This window comes from Sebastes fasciatus, chromosome 15 (genome assembly GCF_043250625.1).
Source record: "Sebastes fasciatus isolate fSebFas1 chromosome 15, fSebFas1.pri, whole genome shotgun sequence".
NCBI classification, from domain to species: Eukaryota; Metazoa; Chordata; class Actinopteri; order Perciformes; family Sebastidae; genus Sebastes; species Sebastes fasciatus.
The window spans coordinates 8,319,794-8,340,990 of NC_133809.1; the positions used below are offsets into that span (position 1 = coordinate 8,319,794).

Here is a 21,197-nt window from a genome sequence, read left to right on the forward strand (position 1 = left end):
AACCACGACACACACATAAAGCATATTGCTTCTTTGTGCAAAATGATTTACATCTACACTGTTGATGAAGACATTGTGGCTTTTGTGGTTTCTATCACCACCTGCCACCTTCATTACCAGGGTTGCCCCCTCTTTGGTCGTTTTGGTCTTAGTCGACTAAGATTTATTTTATCTATAAGTAATTTTTTAATGCTTTTTCATGCTGAGTAACTTATTAACAAGAAACGTATCAGCACATCTTTGGTAAACACAAGATTTAAAGTGGTGCTTTTGTGTGATTCTTTGTGGAGAATCTCAGTTTTACAGATTTGTTGCTTAAATCAACTCATCAATTAGTCGTCAAAATCGTATGAGTGTCAGTCGACTAAGAATTTCTTTGGTCAAGGACAGCCTCATACATGACACAGTAAATCCCAGTAGAAATCTCACCGACAGCAGTTGTGGTTTCCGCACATGAGCACCTCTCGTCCTCCGCAGCAGATAGTGCAGTACGACTGGTAGCCGTCGTCGTCATATTGATACGCACATTCTAGGAAGCAGTTCTGTGAAAAGGAGAAAAAACAGCGAGCAGTTTGAGATATTTAAAACCCAAACTTTCCTGGGGGTCAGATCAGTCGCTGCTTGAAATATGCTCAGTTTATTATTAGCTTTGAAAGGAGCTGTGAATTTTTACGACACAGTAGTTGGAGTTGAGTCCCAGACTTTTAATGACCTCTATCACAGCTTACCTTACAGCTCTGGCACATTCCCCCAGCAAACAGCGGGTGCTCAAGGCTAACGTTCAGACTTCCACAGGAGATACAGATGTCTGGAGAGAGAAGTGCAGTATGTCAGTATTTAACAGAGGGAGATCAGAGCAGTGTGAACTTCACACTTCAATGAAATCATTTGAACAGCTGTGACAGAGGTGAAGATCTAATGAGCTTAGCTGGTACATTCATGGAGAGATGTCACAAGAGAGCCAGTAAAGCATGGAAATATATTATTTCTACATCTTGAATCTTTTATAGTTTTATTAACACTGACGCATACATTTCTGCTGCTTTGCTTGTCAACAACAAGGGTAATTGCAATACGTCTAGGTGTTCATCCCCCTAGAGGCCCCCCCCGGTGCTGCTACAAGCTAGAGGGCACATCACTTACCCTCTATGCTGCGGCACTTTTGTCTCACTTCATGAACAAGCCGCTCTGAAAATACAACACGAGACACCAGATGAGAAATGTAGGTTAAGAAAATCAACACTCGACAATGCATTTGTGAGGTCAACGGTTCGAAATTTGTCTCCTTTCAACCTCCAATTTTAGTTTAGTTATTTTAGTTTATTTATTCACATACTGTACATTAAAAGAAAAAACAATAACATAACTACAACTATCATCATGCAACCACCGTTGTAAATATTAATAATAATAATATACTATTTCTGTTTTGGTGGTTGTGAAAGGTACTAAATGCATTAAATCACAAAAAAAAAACGATTTAATAGCCACGTATAAACTGCACATTTGCAGTGCTCCCTGTACTCTACACAAAATAAAATTTAAAGAAATATCTACTGTAAATGTCACATTTTCTGCAACAACCCGAGGTTTCTGATGTTTTCAGCAAATATAATATTAGATGTCAATTTACAAACATTAGTCACATTATTTATGTAAATTAGTAACCACAAAGGCCCCAAAATTGACCCCTGTGGTACACCAAATTCTAGGCAGAGCTAATATCGTAAAATGTTAAAGAATACATTTTTGGGTCCAGTTTGGCATTAAATCCATCATGGCTACTTATTTTTCATGTAGGTAAGATTGAGCATTTTCACCCCTAGCAGTACAATTAAAAGGTACATTTAAGGTACTTTCGTTGACTTAACAGCCACAGGTGTCGCTGTTAACAAGCATTTCTGATTCTTACAAACAATCCCTTTAATATATGAGGTGATGTGCATGTTGTTATGCAACACTAACTTATAGAAAGAGCATTCATTTGATTAATTATAAATCAATAAGTAAGTAAACTGTATCTGTAGCATCAGAGCTACAAGGTGCACATAGAATGCAATAACATGAATGGTCAAACAGAGAGAAATGAAAGAGCAATGTAAAACCATTGTACTAATAATAGCAATAGCTTTTCTAAAATTAGGCTACACCGATACTGGCGTCTGTTATATCTGTATTGTTATAATCAATAAAGCGTGTTTGGGAATAAACTCAAACAAACATCTATTTATAGTCTTTGGAACAGCCTGAGTCTTTTTGCCTCGTCACATCACTCACTTCCACCTTAAACCTGCCACTGTAATGGACCTCGTGTCCACACACTACTTCTCCAGCCACTTACTCTGCAGCGTGAGTCCACCCCATGGGGAGGAATATAGAGTTCATGACTCCTATTTAACCTAATAAATGAGGCACCTTACCTCGTGTCCTCTCATCAATGATGTCCTTGACCTTGGGTTTCTCTGCTGCGCTTTTGCGAGGCTTTTTGGCTGGAGGAGGCGTATAGGCTGCTGCTTCAGGCTCCACCCACATCTCAGGGTAAACCTCTTTGTATGGGTTACGCTCCTCTGGGGTGCACAGCATGTCAAATCATTAATATCACAGGCCACATTATGACTTATTCAACCAGAGAAATAAGAGACATAAGACTCCCAGTTGCTGGCAACAAACTTAGACAAAAGCCCAACAATTCAAGTTTCCTAATATTGACTTCCTGTTACCTTCCGGTGGCTCTAAAGCCTTGGGTCCAGTGGGCTGAAATCCGGTCATAGCCCAGTCAATCATCTGCTTGTTCAGCATTTCCACTGATTTGGAGGTTTCTGTCTCGTCACTGTCGGGACAGGCCTTGAAGGCTTTGCCTGCCCGGCTGCTAGCCGCCTGCCAACACATAAAAATCATTTATGACTGAAGCTCTTCCTCAATAGACGTACAGAAATAATCATCTAATGATTCAGTGTGGGCAATGTTTATTCCTCATGTAAGCATTTCTTTTGAAATTACATTTACTGTCTGCCTGTGCTGATTACACTGAATTTCAATACCATTTTTATGGTTTTATGGTCAGTGCACGTAAGGCCTCTGGCTACAGATGCTCAGGAAAGACTTAAAGGAATAGTTCCACATATTGGAAAATACATCATACGATTTATTGCAGAGAATTAAATGAGAAAAAAAGTTCCAGTACTAATTCCAGGCTAGCTGCTTGCCCCTATGCGAAGCTAAGCTTATTGTCTGTTGGGTAGACATATCAATCGTTTCGTCCGACTCTGCAGGAAAGTGCATAAGTGCATTTCCCAAAATGTCGAACTATTCTTTTAAAGACGTGAAAACAAATGTACGGTGCTATCGCCGAAATGGCCTGCATAAGTGTATCTATGTAACTGTATTACTGCAGCTAACTAAAAAATTGCATTGCATTGCATTGCAACTGCATTCTGGTGACTTAAAGAATGAAAATAACAAAATAATAAGTACGTATGTTAAATACTTTTAATTTTACTTTTAATTGTCAGGAAAGAATACAGAATAATTTGACCCACTGGCGTGAAGCTCTGGCATAAACTAATAACCCACGGCACGTGCATGTCAGGAAATGACATTTGATGTAGCTGTATTGTTGTACGGGTGGAAACAGTAGACTTTTAGAGTCATAGGACTTGTACACGCTGTACGTTAGAGACGGAAATGGAAATTCATTTAAAATAAACTGATGGTTTAATGTAGGATTAGGATATTGGCCTAAAGTGGTAAATATAATTGTTTTACTCGAAATCTTGAGGGCAATTTCTGCCCCTTGATTACGGTTTTTAGGAGCATTCTGAGATTTCTTGGGGCATTTTTGCCCCAACCCCCTTAATTTATATAATGTCTGAACCAATGAGCTCAGTTTAATAGGCAGTTTTTTTGTGAGTGAATCAGGCTGTTAAAGATCATTTAAACTGATAGTAAGATTTTGAAACCCATTGCTCTTTTACTCACCTGTAGCACCTCATAGATGGCTTTCTTGTACATGGGCTGCTTGTTGTAAGTTGGTTGGTGAAAGGCATTAGTGAAGGAACTTAAAGGCATGAGTTTCTCTACACAAACCTGTAAAAATACACAGAAAACTTATGTAATTGTTTACTTCACATGTTAGAAAAATGGTGTTGTTGAGATAAAAAGTAATCTGGAGATTGAAGACTTTTATGTTTATACTGGAAAAGAGCAACTAGTTGAGCAAATGGAACAAAAAAAAGCTCATTATAAAGTGTGTGGTTGTTACTATAAACGAAAGGCTGTTTTGCCTAATTTCTGGTGAAAAAAAATAAAATAATCACCTGACAGCAATATTAACGTTGGCTCTGAACACTCACCACTGAGAATTTTCCGTCTCCAAACCACATGACCCATCTGGTTCCCTCAGCGGCTCTGCTCCGTCCCGTCATCCACCAGGATACAATGCGGCCTGGCCACCACGAGAACCCTCGAAGCTTTCCCCAAACCAGCTCGCCGATGCCAAAACCACGCTCGTCCTGTAGCCAAAATAAAGGACAAATCATCCACTCTGTATTAACTTCTGGGCATAATGGTGAAACTGTTTTTAAACACTGTCTGTTTCAGTTTGTTTTTCTTTGGGAGGGTAAAGTCAAGTCAATATTATTTATATATTTCAAGCCCAATATCACAAATTTGCAACAAGGGGGTGTACAGAATACGGCCGCTTCAATCCTTAGACCCTCGATTCAGATACGGGAAAAGTCCCCAAAAACACTTTAACAGGGAAAAATAATAAAAGAAACCTCAGGAAGAGCAACATCCCTCTCTCAGGATATAAATGTCAATCACGTTGACAAAATTATAGATAGATTGTAAACATATATGGATCAGGGAGGACGTCGAGCAACTTCCTGGTGCCACTAAACAGATATTTTGGGCAAGCGGGCAATCCTTTTGAGCCCTGAATTATGTGAGAAAAGTTTTATAAACGGTTGTATAAAGCCTGTACAAATTTGGGAAATTTACTCAAGTGACGTCCCTCTTTATATAGTCAGAAACAAAATGAACACTATATGATAGTATGTATATATTTAGTATATGGCCAAAACTATATAATGCTGCCATTGACTTAAATATCCAAACCCACCATGAAACACAAACAACATAATGTTTTTTTTATGCTGCATTACATCAAATGTAAATGTGCTGTGCATCTTCTGCATCATTTTATACACATTTCATTAAGGCTGACACCGTTGTGAAACACCTGAAGTGAATAAATACCCAAATTGCTGCTTTACTCGACACCTTGGCCTTAAACTAAATCCGTTTTCTCTGTTGCAAAATCCTGTTAGTCTACAGCCGGACATTAATCAGTGTGAATCATTGTTATCTTACCTCATACTCAGGCTCAGTGTCTGCAGGTTTGGGGGACGTCTTGTCTCCACCTCCGATGGCGACGGGCTCAGGGGTCGTGGCCACAGTTGGGGAAGCGGGGTCAGTAGGCTGCTGCTGCTGCTGCTGAGGCGGCTGCTGATGCTGTTGTTGTGGCAGCGACGGCTGTGATTGCTGTTGATACTGAGGCTGTGATTGAGTGTGCGACTGAGGCTGAGGCTGAGGCTGCTGCTGCTGCTGCTTTGAAGGCGATGGGTGTTTGATTATTGAGACCTCTTCTTTCTGGGCCTCTGTTTCACTCTCCTCGTGATCCTTCATCGCGTTCATCACTGACATCAGTTGGGACTTTTTCTCTGCCTGAAACACAGCGCAGTGACAGCAGCGATGAGGACAGGTCTTTTCAGATGATGTGCCCAGTGTTTAAGGGATATTTAACTTTTCTATATATAAACAATTTTATATTTATATAAAAAGAATACTCTTCCAATTTAACAAAAAATTCTCAAATCCAAGTGTTAATACAAATAGCTGTATAATAACTTTGCACAAAAATGCAGTGTACAGTAAAATATAAAAGAAATGACGATTTAAATAAAAAATGTCTAGCCTCTGCTTACACATCTACAAATGGTGCAGTTGGGGAAAATTCTCTCCCACTAATTAGCAAAAAGACCTTTTGAAAGTGATAAAGCTTGACAGAAAATGTTCTGAAAGGAATAGAAAGAATAAGGCCATAACAAAAGGCAGGCCTAACAAACTCAAAACCCAAACAACAACCTCATAAAACCCTAACAAAACTCTAATTGTAGGCCACAATGTCCAGCTAACCATTTCTCCCTGGTTAACACAAACCTTTGTGAAGAAGAGAAGGGTGAAAATGGATGAAATGAATCAGGAAATAAGTCAAGGAGGAAGAAAGAAAGTAGTATCAAGCATTAAGTGCAATCTTAATGCAATCTTTGAGTACTTGACAGTGTTCAGGTGCTATGCACGCAATTTTTTACTCAAAAGTATTGAGGTTTGTCCCACAAGCAACGCTAAATAAACACGACATAGCAGGTAAAATCAACTTTTGCTGTAAAACCAAAACAATGAGCTGAAACATGTTAAAACTTGTCATAGAGCTGAGGGGCACCGCAGAGACGGGTGATAATCCTCGATATTGATTAATGCAGCTTTATGTAGAAATGCATGCTATATGATCATATAATATATGTAATAAATTCTACCTGTACCATGGCCATGCAGGACTCTCTAAAATTGTATTATTACAAACAAGCACTTAAAATGTCAGATAAAAAAATCAAAGCACTTCCATCACTGCTCATCAGATTTTAAGTTGGGATGAACTAATACAATATGTGAACTTGTGCTTGGTATACAAAATCATCCATGACCTCTATCAACAGAAGAACCGTTACTAATCGTGTCTCTGGGGGGTCTAAAAGAGGAGATTGCACTATTCCGTTGCGAAAAAGTGCCTTTAGTCAGTCAGAGGTAATTCAGAGCAGACAACTAAATACTTATAGATCTTTTGCTGCTGATGTCCTGCTTGTATGCAATGTCGTTTTATATGTATACATGTCACTCCTGCTTCCAACCTTTAAACTGCCTGTTTTATGTGTCTGTCCTGATGTATTTTAGGAAGCCTTTTAAACTGCATGCCCGGTTTCATGTTTATGTCCTGATGTATTTTAGGAAGCCTTTTAAACGGTGTGCTGTTTTTGTTTCTGTTTTTGATGTATTTTAGGAAGTCTTTTTTTAACAGCGCATTTCCACCTGATCCGGTGATAGAGGGTGTCTCAACGCTTTCCATTTATTTGGGGTGGGGTGGGAATGTTGCGGCAAGTTGGAGGGGGTTTATATGAAATGAGCCCGTCCAGCGCGACGCGTCCGGCTCTCGAAACTTGGACCAAGCTGACAAACTAGGCGATATAGTTCTAAAATGAAATGAGATTCATCAGTGGCATAGCCTATTTGTGCCTATTAGCCTGTTTTCAGAAATAGATTTTGGTGGATTGTTTAGACAAAATAACAAAAAGTTTATGAGCAGGTTGTTATGTTGCTTCCTGTTTGAAACCAGGGACCAATCGCATGCATTCCACGATAGGGTACGTCACCGCTTGAACAGACAGTTGAGTGGAACAGCGCGTCCCCTAGCATCCTCGCCGGACCTGGTAGACATGTAGCGTAACACCTTGGCCAGGGACTACAGAAGAAAAATTTAATTTGGGCTAATTATGGCATTTTTTTATACCATGTGTATTTATTAATTTGCATTGTACCTTCTCAAGTAAAATAAACTTTAAAGATACAGTATAAATAGAGGCAGACAGCATTTGTAGTTATTCATTTGTGCAAGTTGTGCACTCTGCAGTGTAAGTGCAGAATCCTGATTGTGGGAGCCTGACAGCCTTTGTAAACATGGCTTTATCTGCGACTGTAAGGCCCATTCATCTACAGCACAGTATACAGTAACTCTATAGTGTCCAGAGCTGCCGCGGAGAGTTCACTGGGTTTGTGGTACCTGACACTGAACCGCTAGGTCGATCAGAGAGGACGAGACGCAGCCGGGACTTAAGCCTCTCACAGTAAATCCCCAACAGCTGCACTCATTCTGATGTCTCTCTCTCTCTCAAATACACACACACGGTAGGACTCGCATGGACACGCATGTTAACTTTCTTCTCCTCCTTTTCTTCAAAACACGCACACACTCACAGAATATACAGTATATCTGCAGTCCCATATGTAAACACGTGTTAGTCATACTATAGGCTCCATGTGAGAGCAGCGCTGCACAGCTGTGCTTACTTTCCTTCTCAGGTTCTCAGGTCTCACACACACACACTGTAAATGTCCAGAGGTGGACTGGCTGTGTGGGAAGAGGAGGAAAAAGGCCAGAAGGGGAAAGACTGAGAGAGAGTACAGCACAGTCCTCCGTCCTCTCTCCCAGTGTGACTCGTAAACAATAGCGCCTTTAAGGGGAGGTGGTGCTTAGACGGCGTGGGGAGGGGTTTCGGCGCAGAAGAGTAGAAACATGTGCTCTTCAATCAAGAGGCTCTGCTGTGGTTTATAAATATCTGTACTGTAGTGCTGGATGGATGGTTCAAAGCCCTCGGCCATATGTGTTAGGCTCCTTGGCTCCAGCGCAAGCACATTGGAGTTAGTGTTCGACAGCCTGCTTGGATGTGTGGTTCCAGATGGTAAACGGACAAAAACTAACAAATGTCAATTAAACTGCTAAATGTGTTTGGGGAGAAACAATCTGTAATCATGTTGGCAACTAAGGAGGGCAGTTGCTGGAAGAAATGGGCTGATGGAGAAAGTGCGATTTTATGAATTTACTCCAGACTGAGCTACTTCATCTCTGGTGACCAGTTATCACAAGTATACTGTGAGATGTGTAAATGGCAATAAAGCGGCTGCGCTACTGTTACTGCACTCGTTTTGGTGTGTTTAGGGTCAGACTGTCTCCAGGGTTCCTTCTCCTCGGAGCCAATGAGAAAGTGACGCTGGAAATGCCAGTGGGGGGAGGAGAGAAAGTACAGTGGCTATAAGAACCAGATATTTGTCTCTGGACTTCTTCCCAGTTGTAAATGCCCCCCTTTTGGGGGCCTCACAGTGTGTGTGCAGCTCCACCAGCAAGACAGGCCCTCCGAGTCTAAAGGGGAAAATAGGAAAGGAGGTAGCAGAGACACAATGCCGTCTTTATCATTTACACACGCCTGCCCGTCACTGACAGCTCAGAAATACCACCACTTATATCCGCTGTCACGCCGCGCTGAAGACAAATACCAAAAATGACAGCAGACCTACAGAGCACATGTGTTTAAACTACCTCACAGTGATCACATCTACACTTTTTCCCCTTTAGGAAAAACTATATGAATACAATGGAAAACCAAACGTAAGTTACCGTACTGACGTAAGTTACCGTACTGACGTAAGCGTGGATTTTGTTATGGATAGAGTGAAAGCAGACGCTCTACAGGCCTCTGGCAGAGTGTGGAGACATGTTGGGTGCACAATAAGGGATAATCTGACTTGGAGGTCTGTGCAGCATGATACCCCGAGGGCTCAAGGGGTGACAGAGTGCACTGCGAGGCAGAAAAAAAGAGAAGATATTGGTCTCTGGGGAGTGCAGATGATACTTTAGTATCCAATCTTGGCTGTGCTTGTTAACAAAAAGGTCACGTTTACAGCGTAGCATCAGTTATTTATAAGACAACAACTGCCTATTATAAAGCTGTTAACATTACGAGGGAAATGTTCTTAGTCTCAAGAGTCAAAAGTGCAGTTGTTGAGATGAAACACCGTGATGCATAAGCCCTGAAAACTCACATGTAATACAGGGACGAAGACAACAAGCATCAAACAAATCAGACATTAGAGAAAAATGTTAAAGTAGCAGTTCAGGTGCCATTGAATGAAAACAAACCAGCATTCTGCAGACTCTGACTAAAGGTAAAAGTTAGATGAAATAAACTGTCACTGAACATTACTTCCTCACACAACGTGACAGCGAGCCTTTGAAGCGACACAAAAGAGTTTGACCTTTGAATGCAGTAGTCTCTCATGCGCAACAGGCAGGAGAAGCGCAGCGGGGACTGTTTTGTGTAATTGTTTGATGGATTATACAGTGACATATGTCTTCAGCGCAAAGACCTAAGCTTATCTGCTGAGCGGGAACAAATGGTAAAGAACTTCTTTAAGTCACGACAGGTGTAGGTAACTCAAGATGCCAGGAATGCTGCAAAAGCTGAATCTAAACCTTGAAAAAATACAGTCTGAAAACGCACAAGTGTCAGGTTGTGTTGTGCAGCGATGTGGCCACTGCATTCATTAGCCTGATTTTAGTACAGATCCCTACAAAGGCTGTGTATTTCATGAGTGGCCTTGGGGGGTCACACCCAAATAGGCCATCTGGTTCTCATTGTATTGCGTCCTTTTAAGAGATAATTAGGAATATTACAGAGTCAGCCATGAATACATAAACAGAATTCCCCATGAATCCACAAGTGGAGTTGTTAAAAAAGCTCCCTGAGGAGGCTGCTCGGCTTCCTCCAAAAGCCCTTTAAAATCTTTTCAAGTTGTCAAATAACTCTTCTTATTGTAAATCCGTGACCTGAGTCAAACAGAACCAAGTACACAATGACAGGAAGGAAAGAGATTTGAGGCCTACACAACAACTTCACCTTTTTCCCAGTTAAATGTTATGTAACGTGAAATCACGGTGGCTCACAAAACAGCAGCATTCTTGAGGTAAATATATCTGACCTAAAAAGAAAATGATGCCACTCTGACATTTCTAGGCGCTGCTATGAAACAGGAAATAGTTTCTGCACGTATTCCCCCCACGGGAAAAAACTTTTTTCATACAAGCAACTTTTTCCCAAACACAGCTAAAGCTCACTCTTCCTCTTTTTAAAGAGACGGTTTCCCTTTAAGCCGTGCAGAGCAGATGGTCCACGACAACTCTCGTGGAAAATACCTGAAGTCAGCATATTCTCCCCTCGCTGTAAGCAGGCTAATCAGACATGCACACTATCCCTCCATGTTATCAAACAAACAATGCAGTGCACATACCCATACACACCAGCGCGCAACCCTCATAATCCAGTGTGGGGCTTGAGTTTTTTTCACCCCCACTCTCAGGGTAGAAGAGATCGCTTAAAAAAAGAAAGCATGAACATTTCTTTGTCTGGGAATTCAGGGTCAGGTGATTGCCGACAGGAATTCTGGTTGGCTAGAGAGGACTTGCAAAATGTTGGCAGCGAGCCAAGAGGCTGTCTTGCAAGCAGGGCTGGAAATTTGCTGCAAACCTCATCTTCACCCTCATATCCATAGCACAGAGTTCATTTCCATAGCTGGGGGAGGGGTCAGGAGAAGAATGGGGGAGGGAAACAGAGAGGGAGAGACGGAGAAGTCCACTGTAACACAAGGCACATGAAAAAAAAAAAGAGAGCGATCCTGGAGAAGTGCAAGACGGCAGTAACCCTTTCAGCCACCATGTCCTCCCTGCTGCAGAAACATGCAAAAGCTCTGTGTCAAGAGCAGAACTAAAACTAAAAGCTATGCATCATATTACTCCACAGGAAAGAGCTTTGATGCCAAAACAAATCAGTCTTTGTGCAAATTATATCAAAGCTTGCATTACGCCACATGAAAAAAAGGGGAAAAACAGGCATACATAGAATTTGCATCTTGCAAATCCCCTTAAACCTCAGCTTTGTAGAGCTACTTGTTCAAGAAAATCCACCTCTGTTTGGTGAACGTGAACTGCCTACTTGCCTCGTATTTTACGACATTTCACTTGTGGGACCCCGGCATGTCCTGCTAATTTGGCAATATTTCCTCCCTGGAGACGTTTTTATGGCCGCTCTCCGAGCCCTCTCCAGAGTGGAGCGGAGGGGGCGGGGAGGCAGAAGAAATGGAAGACCCCATGTTGATACTTCGGAGACTCCTCATTATGTAACAGATGAAGTTGCACTCCATCACATTACTACCAGGAGTCATATTTTATATGACTAAGTAATGGGCAATGTCGGGAACTTCTTCATATTTATAGGATTTAACATCATGCTGCATTAGGAGCTTCTGTTAAAGGAACAGTGTGTAACATTTTGGGGGATCTATTAGTAGAAATTAAATATAATATTCGTAACTATGTTTTCTTCAGTGTATAATCACCTGAAGCTAAGAATTGTTGTGTTTTCATTAGCTTAGAGTGAGCCCTCCATATCTACATAGGGAGCGGGTCCTCTTCACGGAGTCCGCCATCTTGCACCGCCATGTTTTTACAGTAGCCCAGGACGGACAAACCAAACACTGGCTCTAGCAAGAGTCTTTCACGTTATTACACCGTAGTTCTCCAACACGCTTGTGAAACTGCGGTAACGTGAGCCGCAGAGTGCAAAACCGTGGTACCGCCAGATGCCGTCTGACTTCCGTTGCTCCTAATGCCTAGTTCACACTACATGACTTTAGCCCTGATTTTCTGCTCGCCAACAGTTTTTTGGAGCTCCCCGACAAAAGCCGAAGATCAGAGGCAAATCGGCGTTGACTCCCCACTCGCACATCGGCACTCGAGCATCATGTGTGAACTGCTGAAAGACGTGAGCCAAGAGGCTCACCGACACTCACTAATGCAGGCAGACACATTCCAGATATCGAGCAGGCTAAATATCTGGACCTGTCAGGGACTCCGGCCACAAGCTACAGTCAATGAGAGCAAAGGACACGGGTTGAGGGAAAACCTAGGGAGGAGGGGTCGCCTGTAACAATAGGAACTTACTGTATCTGTTACATTTGTAACACGGAGCAAAGCTGTTGTTGCTCCTAGATGAATAAATAGTCAAAAAGAGTGTGGAACTAAACATGTGCCAACAACAACATCAGCAATGTGTCTCGCGCTTGAAGCCACTTATTGTGTATTTCTTGCGTGTTTTCGTGACAAAACATAGTTTGGAGATGTCATCTGGGATTCCTCCTGGTGAAAGATCTTGTAGTGTCACCGGTCAGGCATGTAGTGTGAAAACCACAATGACTTCAAGACTCCCGATTACAAGACAGAAAGTCATGTAGTGTGAGCTTAGCTTAAAGTAACGCTATTATGGTAAGGATGGCATGACGGTTTTGCACTCGGCGGCTCACGTTAACGCAGTCTTGTAAAGGGAGGAGTGAGCGGAGGGGTACTCAGTTGGTTTTAATCTGCAACCACACTCCTAAATGCTGCCGAATCCTACACACTGTACATTTAATGGTCCAAAAAGAAATCAGAGCTTGGATAAGTTACCACATTTGCTGAGAAGTGCTGTGTGATCATTCTGAATGCAGTAAAAAATACCAGTTTGTTGACAAAGCAAGGTCCATAATTTGGTAGCTTCACATCGAATCACAAGATCATCATGAGTAGATGGAGTTTACTCAGTTGTCATAGAGACATTTCAATTTCTCTGAATACCTAAAGGACTTCTAGTGTTCTTGACCTTGGAAAGTTGACAAAACAAAGTTCAGTATCTGAAATAGAACTTGTGGTGAGATTGTTCTGTCAACTACTGTTTCCGAGGTCGAGAATTAACTTTTTATTATTGCTCAACATTGGTTACTATGCTACTTCCCATCAAAGAAATAGTCTCAATGAAATTGGGAGGAAAAAAAGCAGTCAGAATGGTGCAAATCTACATTTACAGCGACATTTTCATCCGGGAACCATGAATCAGGTTGAGGCATTTTTCTCTGCTACAATAGACAAGAACAAAGTCAGGAAATGCAGGAGCTAACTGAGCCAAAGGCCCTGGAAATCCACTGAAATAAATGGTACCTTCATGAGATATCAAATGACCCATCAAATACACTTGGCCGTTAATGCACCACAAGCCCTATCTTTGGCACCTTTAGTCCACACCTGACCCTGTAATCTACAGTGGCTGGGGTACTCACCTCCGTCTTCCACTTGGCCAGCCACTCCTCTCTGGTCCTCTTGCTAATGTAATAAGGGTCACCAGCCTGGAAGGTTATTCTGGGCATGGGCCTCTGACGAAGGCTGATCTCCCAACCAACTCCCCTCCTGCCTCGACCTCCCTGTTTAAGGTGTTAAAAAACAAAAAAGTTAGCTACTTGTTTTTGATTTTTCTCTCATAAGGAAGCATCCAGATTTGTTGTAAATCTGTGCTTCTGATCTGTCAAATGAGACAGACTCTGGGTGATTAATTTGTGTTTGAGGCGATGGGGTTGTCTGATTTCTAAAAAGAGGAAGACACATGTTGGTGTGCCGTATGGTGCCATCAGCTTGTGATTGGTCAGGCAGCAAGAAGTGATGCCACGGTGTCTAATCACAACTCCCTGGCAACAGTCTCAAGGTCACCAGCACCAACTGATACAACAAGCTCCCAAGTGTATTTGATATTTCAAATCTATACACCATTAGGTACCATTTCTTTCACAAGTCCAAAGGCAAGAGAACTACTCAGTTTTTCTGGACCTTGAAGATGAGCGACTATGCAAAGCTTCTAGTCTAGCAATGGAGCAGATACAGTTTACTTTAAGTGCAAGCTCTTTATGGCAGAGTAGGTGGGAAAAAAAGTTTAACGATACACAGAAATAAGCTTGAAGCAATAGTTTGATATTTTAAGAAATACGCTTGTTCACTTTTCTTGCTGAGAGTTAGATGAGAAGAAGTGCTGGTAGGAGGTTTTTTGGGCCTTTCTCAAACCGGACCCTCCCCACTCCCACTCTGTGACGGAGTGAACTGTGTTTGTAGACACACTCACAGCTGAACGAAGCACCCTTCTTTAAGGAGGTGTAGGGTATAAATACAGCGGCAAGCTTTGAGACGAACTTCCCTCTCTCCGACGGAAACTGTTGTACCGTTTCGTAACCATGGTTTCTTATCAAGCGAAGGGTATGTGCAAAGGTCCCCTGTATAAAGAATATACAGAGAAACTAAAAGTAAAAATAATTAAATTACTCCCATGCTTCAGTGGGGGCATTTTGTTTCTTTTTTTGTAAACATCTTCTCGTTTTTAAAACTGATGCTTATGAGCTACTTGGTCCTTGTAAATATACAACACTTTATAATCAAATGAACACGTTTACCGTTTTCTAGACTAGACATTTAATTCTAAATACAATGTAACTTTAAGTTGTTAACGTCTGTGCGACAACATTGAATGTCTATTTAGTTTGAACAGTTTATGTTTGTACGGATAGTCGCACAAAACTACATTTGTACGGAGCGTGTTTCATGACAAACACAAAACGCCGTTGCACGTGGCCAGTAAGTCGGCATCGATGGAGGCTCACTATTGGAGGGTTATATAACTCACTTCCGCTCCCTACTAATTGGTTTGGGATGACACTTAATATGGCGGACCCTCCATGTGAATGCGCAAACAGAGTGGAAGTGGGTAGGGAGAAGGTGTAGGGGACATTTTGAGAAAGGCTCTTTGTCATTATGTGGCAGAGCCAGGCTAGCTGTTTCCCCCTCCAGTTTCCAGTCTTTATGCGAAGCTAAGCCAACAGGCTCCAGGTTCATATCTAACGGACAGATATGAGAGTGGCATCAATCTTCTCATCTAACTCTTGGCAAGAAAGCAAATAAGCGTATTTCCCAAATTGTCGAACCGTTCCTTTAAAGGGGGATTATGTCCTGGACTATCTTTAGATAAAGCCAGGCTAGTCGTTCTCCCCTGTTTCCAGTCTTTATGCTAAGCTAAGTTAACTGTCTAAATTCTTCTCATCTAACTCTTGGCATAAAAACAAATAAGCATATATCCCAAAATGTCAAGAGTAAGTCATAAGACACAAGACGAAAATAGCTGTGACAACTCTGGATGCATTGATGTATTTATAACATACCAGTATGTTGGAGTCAGGTGGAGAATCCAGTTATATTCAGTAGTTCTGCTACAAAAACTGTCCCTTTTCAAGTTAAGAACAGCACTTTTGCTTCTGTTCAAGCTGCACCGCCACCATCTATCATGCTGGCAAGCAGAGGATTCACAGTTTGTGACAGGAAAGGTGATTCACCCCTAAAAGAAAGCTACAGCCCTGGCAAGTGTGAAAGACACCTTTGAGAGTCAGAGAAAAAAGATAGAACAGAGCAGAAATCTTACCTCGGTCTTGACTGCATCACGCCTGTCCTCCTCCTTGTGCTCCACATCTAGAGAGAAGACAGCGACACAATGGATGGCCTGAATCATTTATAGGAGAGTGGAAATTGACCACATCGGTTATCCTTGCATCTGTATTAAACTGAAGTGGCCTCGCATTCATCAATAAACCACATGATACATTTATTAACCCAAAATTGTTCAGCTCGCCCTCTACATCATACCATTAACTGCATGTTTGATCAAATCCAAGTCAAATTAATAAAACTCCTGAGAGATATTGGCTCGAGGAAACTCCTTCAGCGCGCTCAGAGTGTTAAATCGTGTGTGATCGCGGGAGCTTGTGCGTTCAGGTGCCATGTGAGGGTTTGATGCAACCCAGAGGATTTGGAGTGGCTGCTCAGGTTATGATGAGTGTGGAGTCGGGCCAGGTTTACTTTGGCAAATGTCACACTTCTGACCTTATATCCCCCTTCATGAGAAACACAGCTGGTTGCTATTAGCATTGCCCCTCCCTCGCCGCCGACACAGAGCCGTAAAGGCAACAACGTACTGATTCACTTGACTGTGACTCTGGGACCGTATATAATCTCCAAAGCCTCAACAGGATCAAGACATGAGGCTCTAATGTGCAATTATGGGACATTAAAGGAGCAGCGTGTAGCATTTAGGGGGAAATATTGGCAGAAATGGAATGTAATATTAAAAAGTATGTTTTCTTTAGTGTATAATCACCTGAAAATAAAAATTGTTGTGTTTTCATTACCTTAGAATGAGCCGTTTATATCTACATAGGGAGAACGGACAAACCAAACACTGGCTCTAGATAGGGCCAGATAGATGTTTTTTAAACTAAAATGTTTCATACAACTAGCAAACTCCTTTAAGGAACCTTCGTAGTTTGTGTGCTTAACGTTAGCGAGTGTTGGTGTGCGGTACAGCCAGAGAGAAAGAGGCAAAGAGAGAGAGCGAGGGAGCTTGTGTATGTGTGACCGACTGATGTCGGCGAGTATGAAGATAACAGTAAAGCAGTGAGCGTAGCAGTGCAGTGTGTGTACGGTTTAGGCTGTCGGTGAAGAAATACTACAACTCCTCAAGACACAAGCCAAGTTCCCGTGTCTTGCTTGCCACAGTCTGTTTACTGAAGGGGGTTAGCCCCGAAGTTAGCCACAACTTTGGCTCAGGCTCGCTTAAGGTTTGCTGTTGAGGTGGACCAGCGCTATTCTCATTATAACAAGCTGCTCCTCTGAATTTTGCTCAGCACCATCCCCCACCACCGTCACCGCCGGTCCTAACAACTTTTCTGGCGGAAACCCTGCTTCACACTGCACCTTTAAGTGCAATATCATGGACATAATCTTGATCGTTCTGTATTATAGTGTATGTAATCTTACACTACCTATACTTTTGATACTGTACATATATATCTGTATGCAGCCTAGACTGATCCCTCCCATTAACCTGTTCATATTTTTATGATCCATACTGATTTTGTATAGATTGTATATATTTTTGATTTTCACCTTATTGTTATCTTAGACTTTTATACTGCACTCTTTATATTTTCACTCTTCCCACTTTGTATGGCAACTGCTGCACAGCAGTTTCCCTCGGGATAAATAAAGTTATATCTTATCTCTTCTTGCTGCAGTTGAGTTATGTACGACTGGATGGTGGAGAAATATAGAAACTGGTATTTCTCTCTCCTAAAAAAAAGGCTGACAAGATAATCTCACATTTAGTAGCTGTTTTGGCAGATGGAGTTAACCCAGGTGTCATGGAAATATATGTTCAGATTTCCAATTTTTCAGAGCACTTTAACATGTTACAACATGGACGAGTAGTCCCTGATACAACCATGACACCTGGGCTAACGCAATCTGCTGATAAAGATCATGTGATAAGATTGAAAGCCCCACAACAGCTGCTAAATGGACCTTGAGGTGACATTGTTTGTTCTATACTCCTAGGAAATGATTGAATAATTACCCATACAACATCATTTGTATAAAACTTGTAAAATATAATGTAATGTAATGTTATGGGTTTAACTACCCAACAGCATAAAAAGTAGTTAAAATGAGCTTCACCATGACCAGTTATAGCATTAAAATGCTTCATACATGTTAATACTAATAATCTAGTAGTATATTTCTGCAGTCCCTAATCGATTCAGCTCTAATCAAAGTCAAGTCAAACATTATTTGTAAAGCACATTTAAAAACAACTGCAGTTGACCAAAGTGCTGATAATAAGTACTTTTACTTGTGACACTTCAATATATTCAGCCGGTTGTACTTAAAGAGGATTGCGTCAGTGAAATATTTCATTCAGAACTTTAACAAATAATGGAGTATTTTTAAATTGCAGTATTAATATCTTTAATTAAGAAAAGGATCTAAATACTTCTTCCAACACTGATGTATTGTAAGGATTCAGAACTCTTGAATACTATCTGCAGTTTCTTAGAAAGACAAATATTTTCCACAGGAAAGAAAATGCCCATACATACTGTAGAGAGGAAGTTGCTAAACCAGAAGCGAGAGGTGCAGCGGCGGGGTAGAGATCGACAAAAATAGCACGGAAAATACTTGTTGAAATGTGCAGTGAAACCGCAGTCTAATAAAAATGTCTTAAACACAATAAAAGCTCCAGTTGGGATTTCCCATTAACTTGGCGATAGATTTAAGATGTGGAGGTTCACATCAACAACAAAGGGCATGTTATTCATTGTTTAACAGCGTTGTTTTCCTGTGTTTAGCAGAGCAGTGAGGGGTTAGCCAGGGAGCATGGATAGCACCCAACTGAAACACTAAGACAGCAGAGTCAGGATTCATGATTCATGAAAAGAGTTTCACCCGCGGCAGCAGCAGAAAAACAGACAAGGAAGCCAAAATTAGCACCTCCTGTATTACTATCACAATGTTTAATTTCAGTGTAAGCAAGTGTTTGTAAAAGTCTCTTGTGATGTGACACCAGTGGATTAGATACACATCATTCAAGCAGCTGTGGCTTAAATTAGCACGATGGCACCGCCTGAGTAAACACGACTATCTGCTGAGTCGAAGCCTGAACACTATCATAACACTTGAGCTCTGAGAGGCTACGGACAACTTTTGATGGCATGTTTTCTGAACAGCCAACACCAGCTTGTCGGTGAAGTACCCTACAGACCTGTCCAAACAATAGTCCGCTCTCTTAGCAGCCTCTTCAAGTTGGTTCCATGTGTAGCTGCTCCTCCCTCCACCCTTGCTCTTTTTTTTTTTTCCATCCCTCTCTCCTGGTCTCCTGGTCCTCATCGGGAATAAGTGACTATATAACAAATCGGTGAGGCGGCGCGGACTGCCAAGGTCATTGGGTTTGTGAGGGGAGCTGGCTAATGTTGCCCACAGAGAGTATACTTTGCCAGTTTGAGCGGGTTCCAGCTCTCGTATTGCTGGAGCTCAGTTCCACTCCAGCCGGAGCTCAAATCCTTCCTGTGCCCTCCAGATGGATAACAGAAACCCTGTTTAGGGGACTATCGATCCACCACAGTGACCCCCCACCAAGGACTCGCCTCTCTGAGATGAAACGCTCCCCATATTCAAACTTGTTTAGTAACGGGATTAATATCTCCTTGCCTGTATATTGTTCCTGTTTAGTGCATTTAAGGTAAATCAGGACATCATACAGCATCAAACTCTGAGCAGTACTGTGGTATTGCTGATGTGATCTAAATTTCAAACATTGCACGTGGTACCTCCTGCTGCTGCATTTTCTGCTCCAGTCTGCTCCCTTAATGCTTTGCACCAAGCCTGCTGCTCACTAACCTGCAATCTGTGCAGTATGCCTTTTACTTTCTTAATCCTCTAGATTATTTTGATCCTACAAATGTTGTTTCAACGTCTCATAGGCATTAAATATTACTCACAAACTGATGCCAAACAGCAAATTTGTGTGTGTGCGGCTTGCAAACAGCAAACTATGTTCACACATGGCAACGTGATGGCCACTGCCCGCCCGCAGCTTTGAAAGAAAAAAAAAAGCATTTCGCTGACATCTGTTGCAGGTCTTGAGGGACCTGCAGACCCCCGCACAGACCTCTAATCTAGTCTTTTCTTTGATTTTGTGGCTAAAGCTGTGAATACTGACAACTTAGTTCCTCTATCTGTTTATTCCAAGCAGTCTGCTCTTTGTTTGCTTCTGTTTAAAATGTAAAAGACACTTCCTGTGTGTCTATAAATGTACTGACATTTTAAACCAGCCTATTGTAACAAACTGGGTGACATGTTAGGAGTTATTTTATGAGTGTCACTGTGTTTAGAGATGCTAGTTCAGTTAGAGAGATGAGGATACTAGAAGCTTGACAGTCAGTATGATGCTGATTTGTGTGAAAGTATCTGAGAGTTGAGGGAATGTTTCCCACTTCCCATAATGCAACTGAATGCCATATTTGCATTAGATCCTCTCTACTTGTCCAATTCAATTTATTTTTATATAGCGTCAAATCATAACAGAAGTTATCTCGAGACGCTTTTTATATAGAGCAGGTCTAGACCATACTCGATACTTGTTATTTTCTCAGACCTGACAGAGCCAGAGCCTTTAGAAATGTTTTCACAGGCTGACTAATACTGTAATGATCCTCATATGTTAAATAGGCGGCGTGCCCCTTTAACAGCTTTGGTGATCTGTCCCCTAAAAACTAAAACATCATTCAGTCACGTTCTCCTGCCTCATCTTGCTTTAATTCTACATCTTCACTTAAAACAAAGCACGGTGCAACATGATGAGTGTTGACGCTTCAGCAGTTTAGCATATTTAAAACAGGATGTTTACGCAGATCATATAAAGCAGACTTGTCGTCATTAAAGAACCCTGATGGTAGTTATCAAACATTTGTGATGAATCAGCTTGGTAAAAGTGTGGAATTTAGATTTGTGTTATGCCCTCCGTGTTCAACACAGCAGCATTAGAGGCAAACAGATTAGGGAGCAGAGTTACAGACCTTGTTATGAAAACCAGTTTTTAGCCATTTACACCAAAAAGCTAACAGGGTTATCCCAGATTTCTGCTTCAAAGTGAAGTAACAGATCCTGGACGCCCAGATCAGGTGAATACAGAGTGCAGACTGAGTTTGTAAAGAGTTCCGGGCACAACGCCATCCACCTGGCAGGGCCCCCGACGGGGAGGCGGCCACAACAGAGACCTGCCAGCTCCCAACAGAGGCTC

At 41.8% G+C, this 21,197-nt stretch overlaps 1 protein-coding gene and 1 long non-coding RNA gene across 7 annotated transcripts in view; one reads left to right on the forward strand and one right to left on the reverse strand.

The window, feature by feature from the left end:
• Nucleotides 1–21,197, forward strand: part of LOC141783856 (uncharacterized) — a 94,164-nt gene that overhangs the window by 18,172 nt on the left and 54,795 nt on the right. The window lies entirely within an intron of this gene.
• dnmt3ab (DNA (cytosine-5-)-methyltransferase 3 alpha b) overlaps nucleotides 1–21,197 on the reverse strand; it is a 48,158-nt gene that overhangs the window by 13,578 nt on the left and 13,383 nt on the right. For 3 of the 5 annotated variants that reach the window (XM_074661432.1, XM_074661434.1, XM_074661431.1), the window contains exons 5-14: nucleotides 15,990–16,036; nucleotides 13,816–13,956; nucleotides 5,374–5,727; nucleotides 4,353–4,511; nucleotides 3,979–4,086; nucleotides 2,721–2,877; nucleotides 2,421–2,567; nucleotides 1,144–1,188; nucleotides 729–808; nucleotides 430–542 (exon numbers count right to left, since the gene is read on the reverse strand). In XM_074661432.1, the coding sequence (XP_074517533.1) occupies nucleotides 430–542; nucleotides 729–808; nucleotides 1,144–1,188; nucleotides 2,421–2,567; nucleotides 2,721–2,877; nucleotides 3,979–4,086; nucleotides 4,353–4,511; nucleotides 5,374–5,727; nucleotides 13,816–13,956; nucleotides 15,990–16,036 (1,351 nt within the window). The remainder of the gene's footprint in view (nucleotides 1–429; nucleotides 543–728; nucleotides 809–1,143; nucleotides 1,189–2,420; nucleotides 2,568–2,720; nucleotides 2,878–3,978; nucleotides 4,087–4,352; nucleotides 4,512–5,373; nucleotides 5,728–13,815; nucleotides 13,957–15,989; nucleotides 16,037–21,197) is intronic. The other 2 variants (XM_074661435.1, XM_074661436.1) reach the window with 1 other exon arrangement.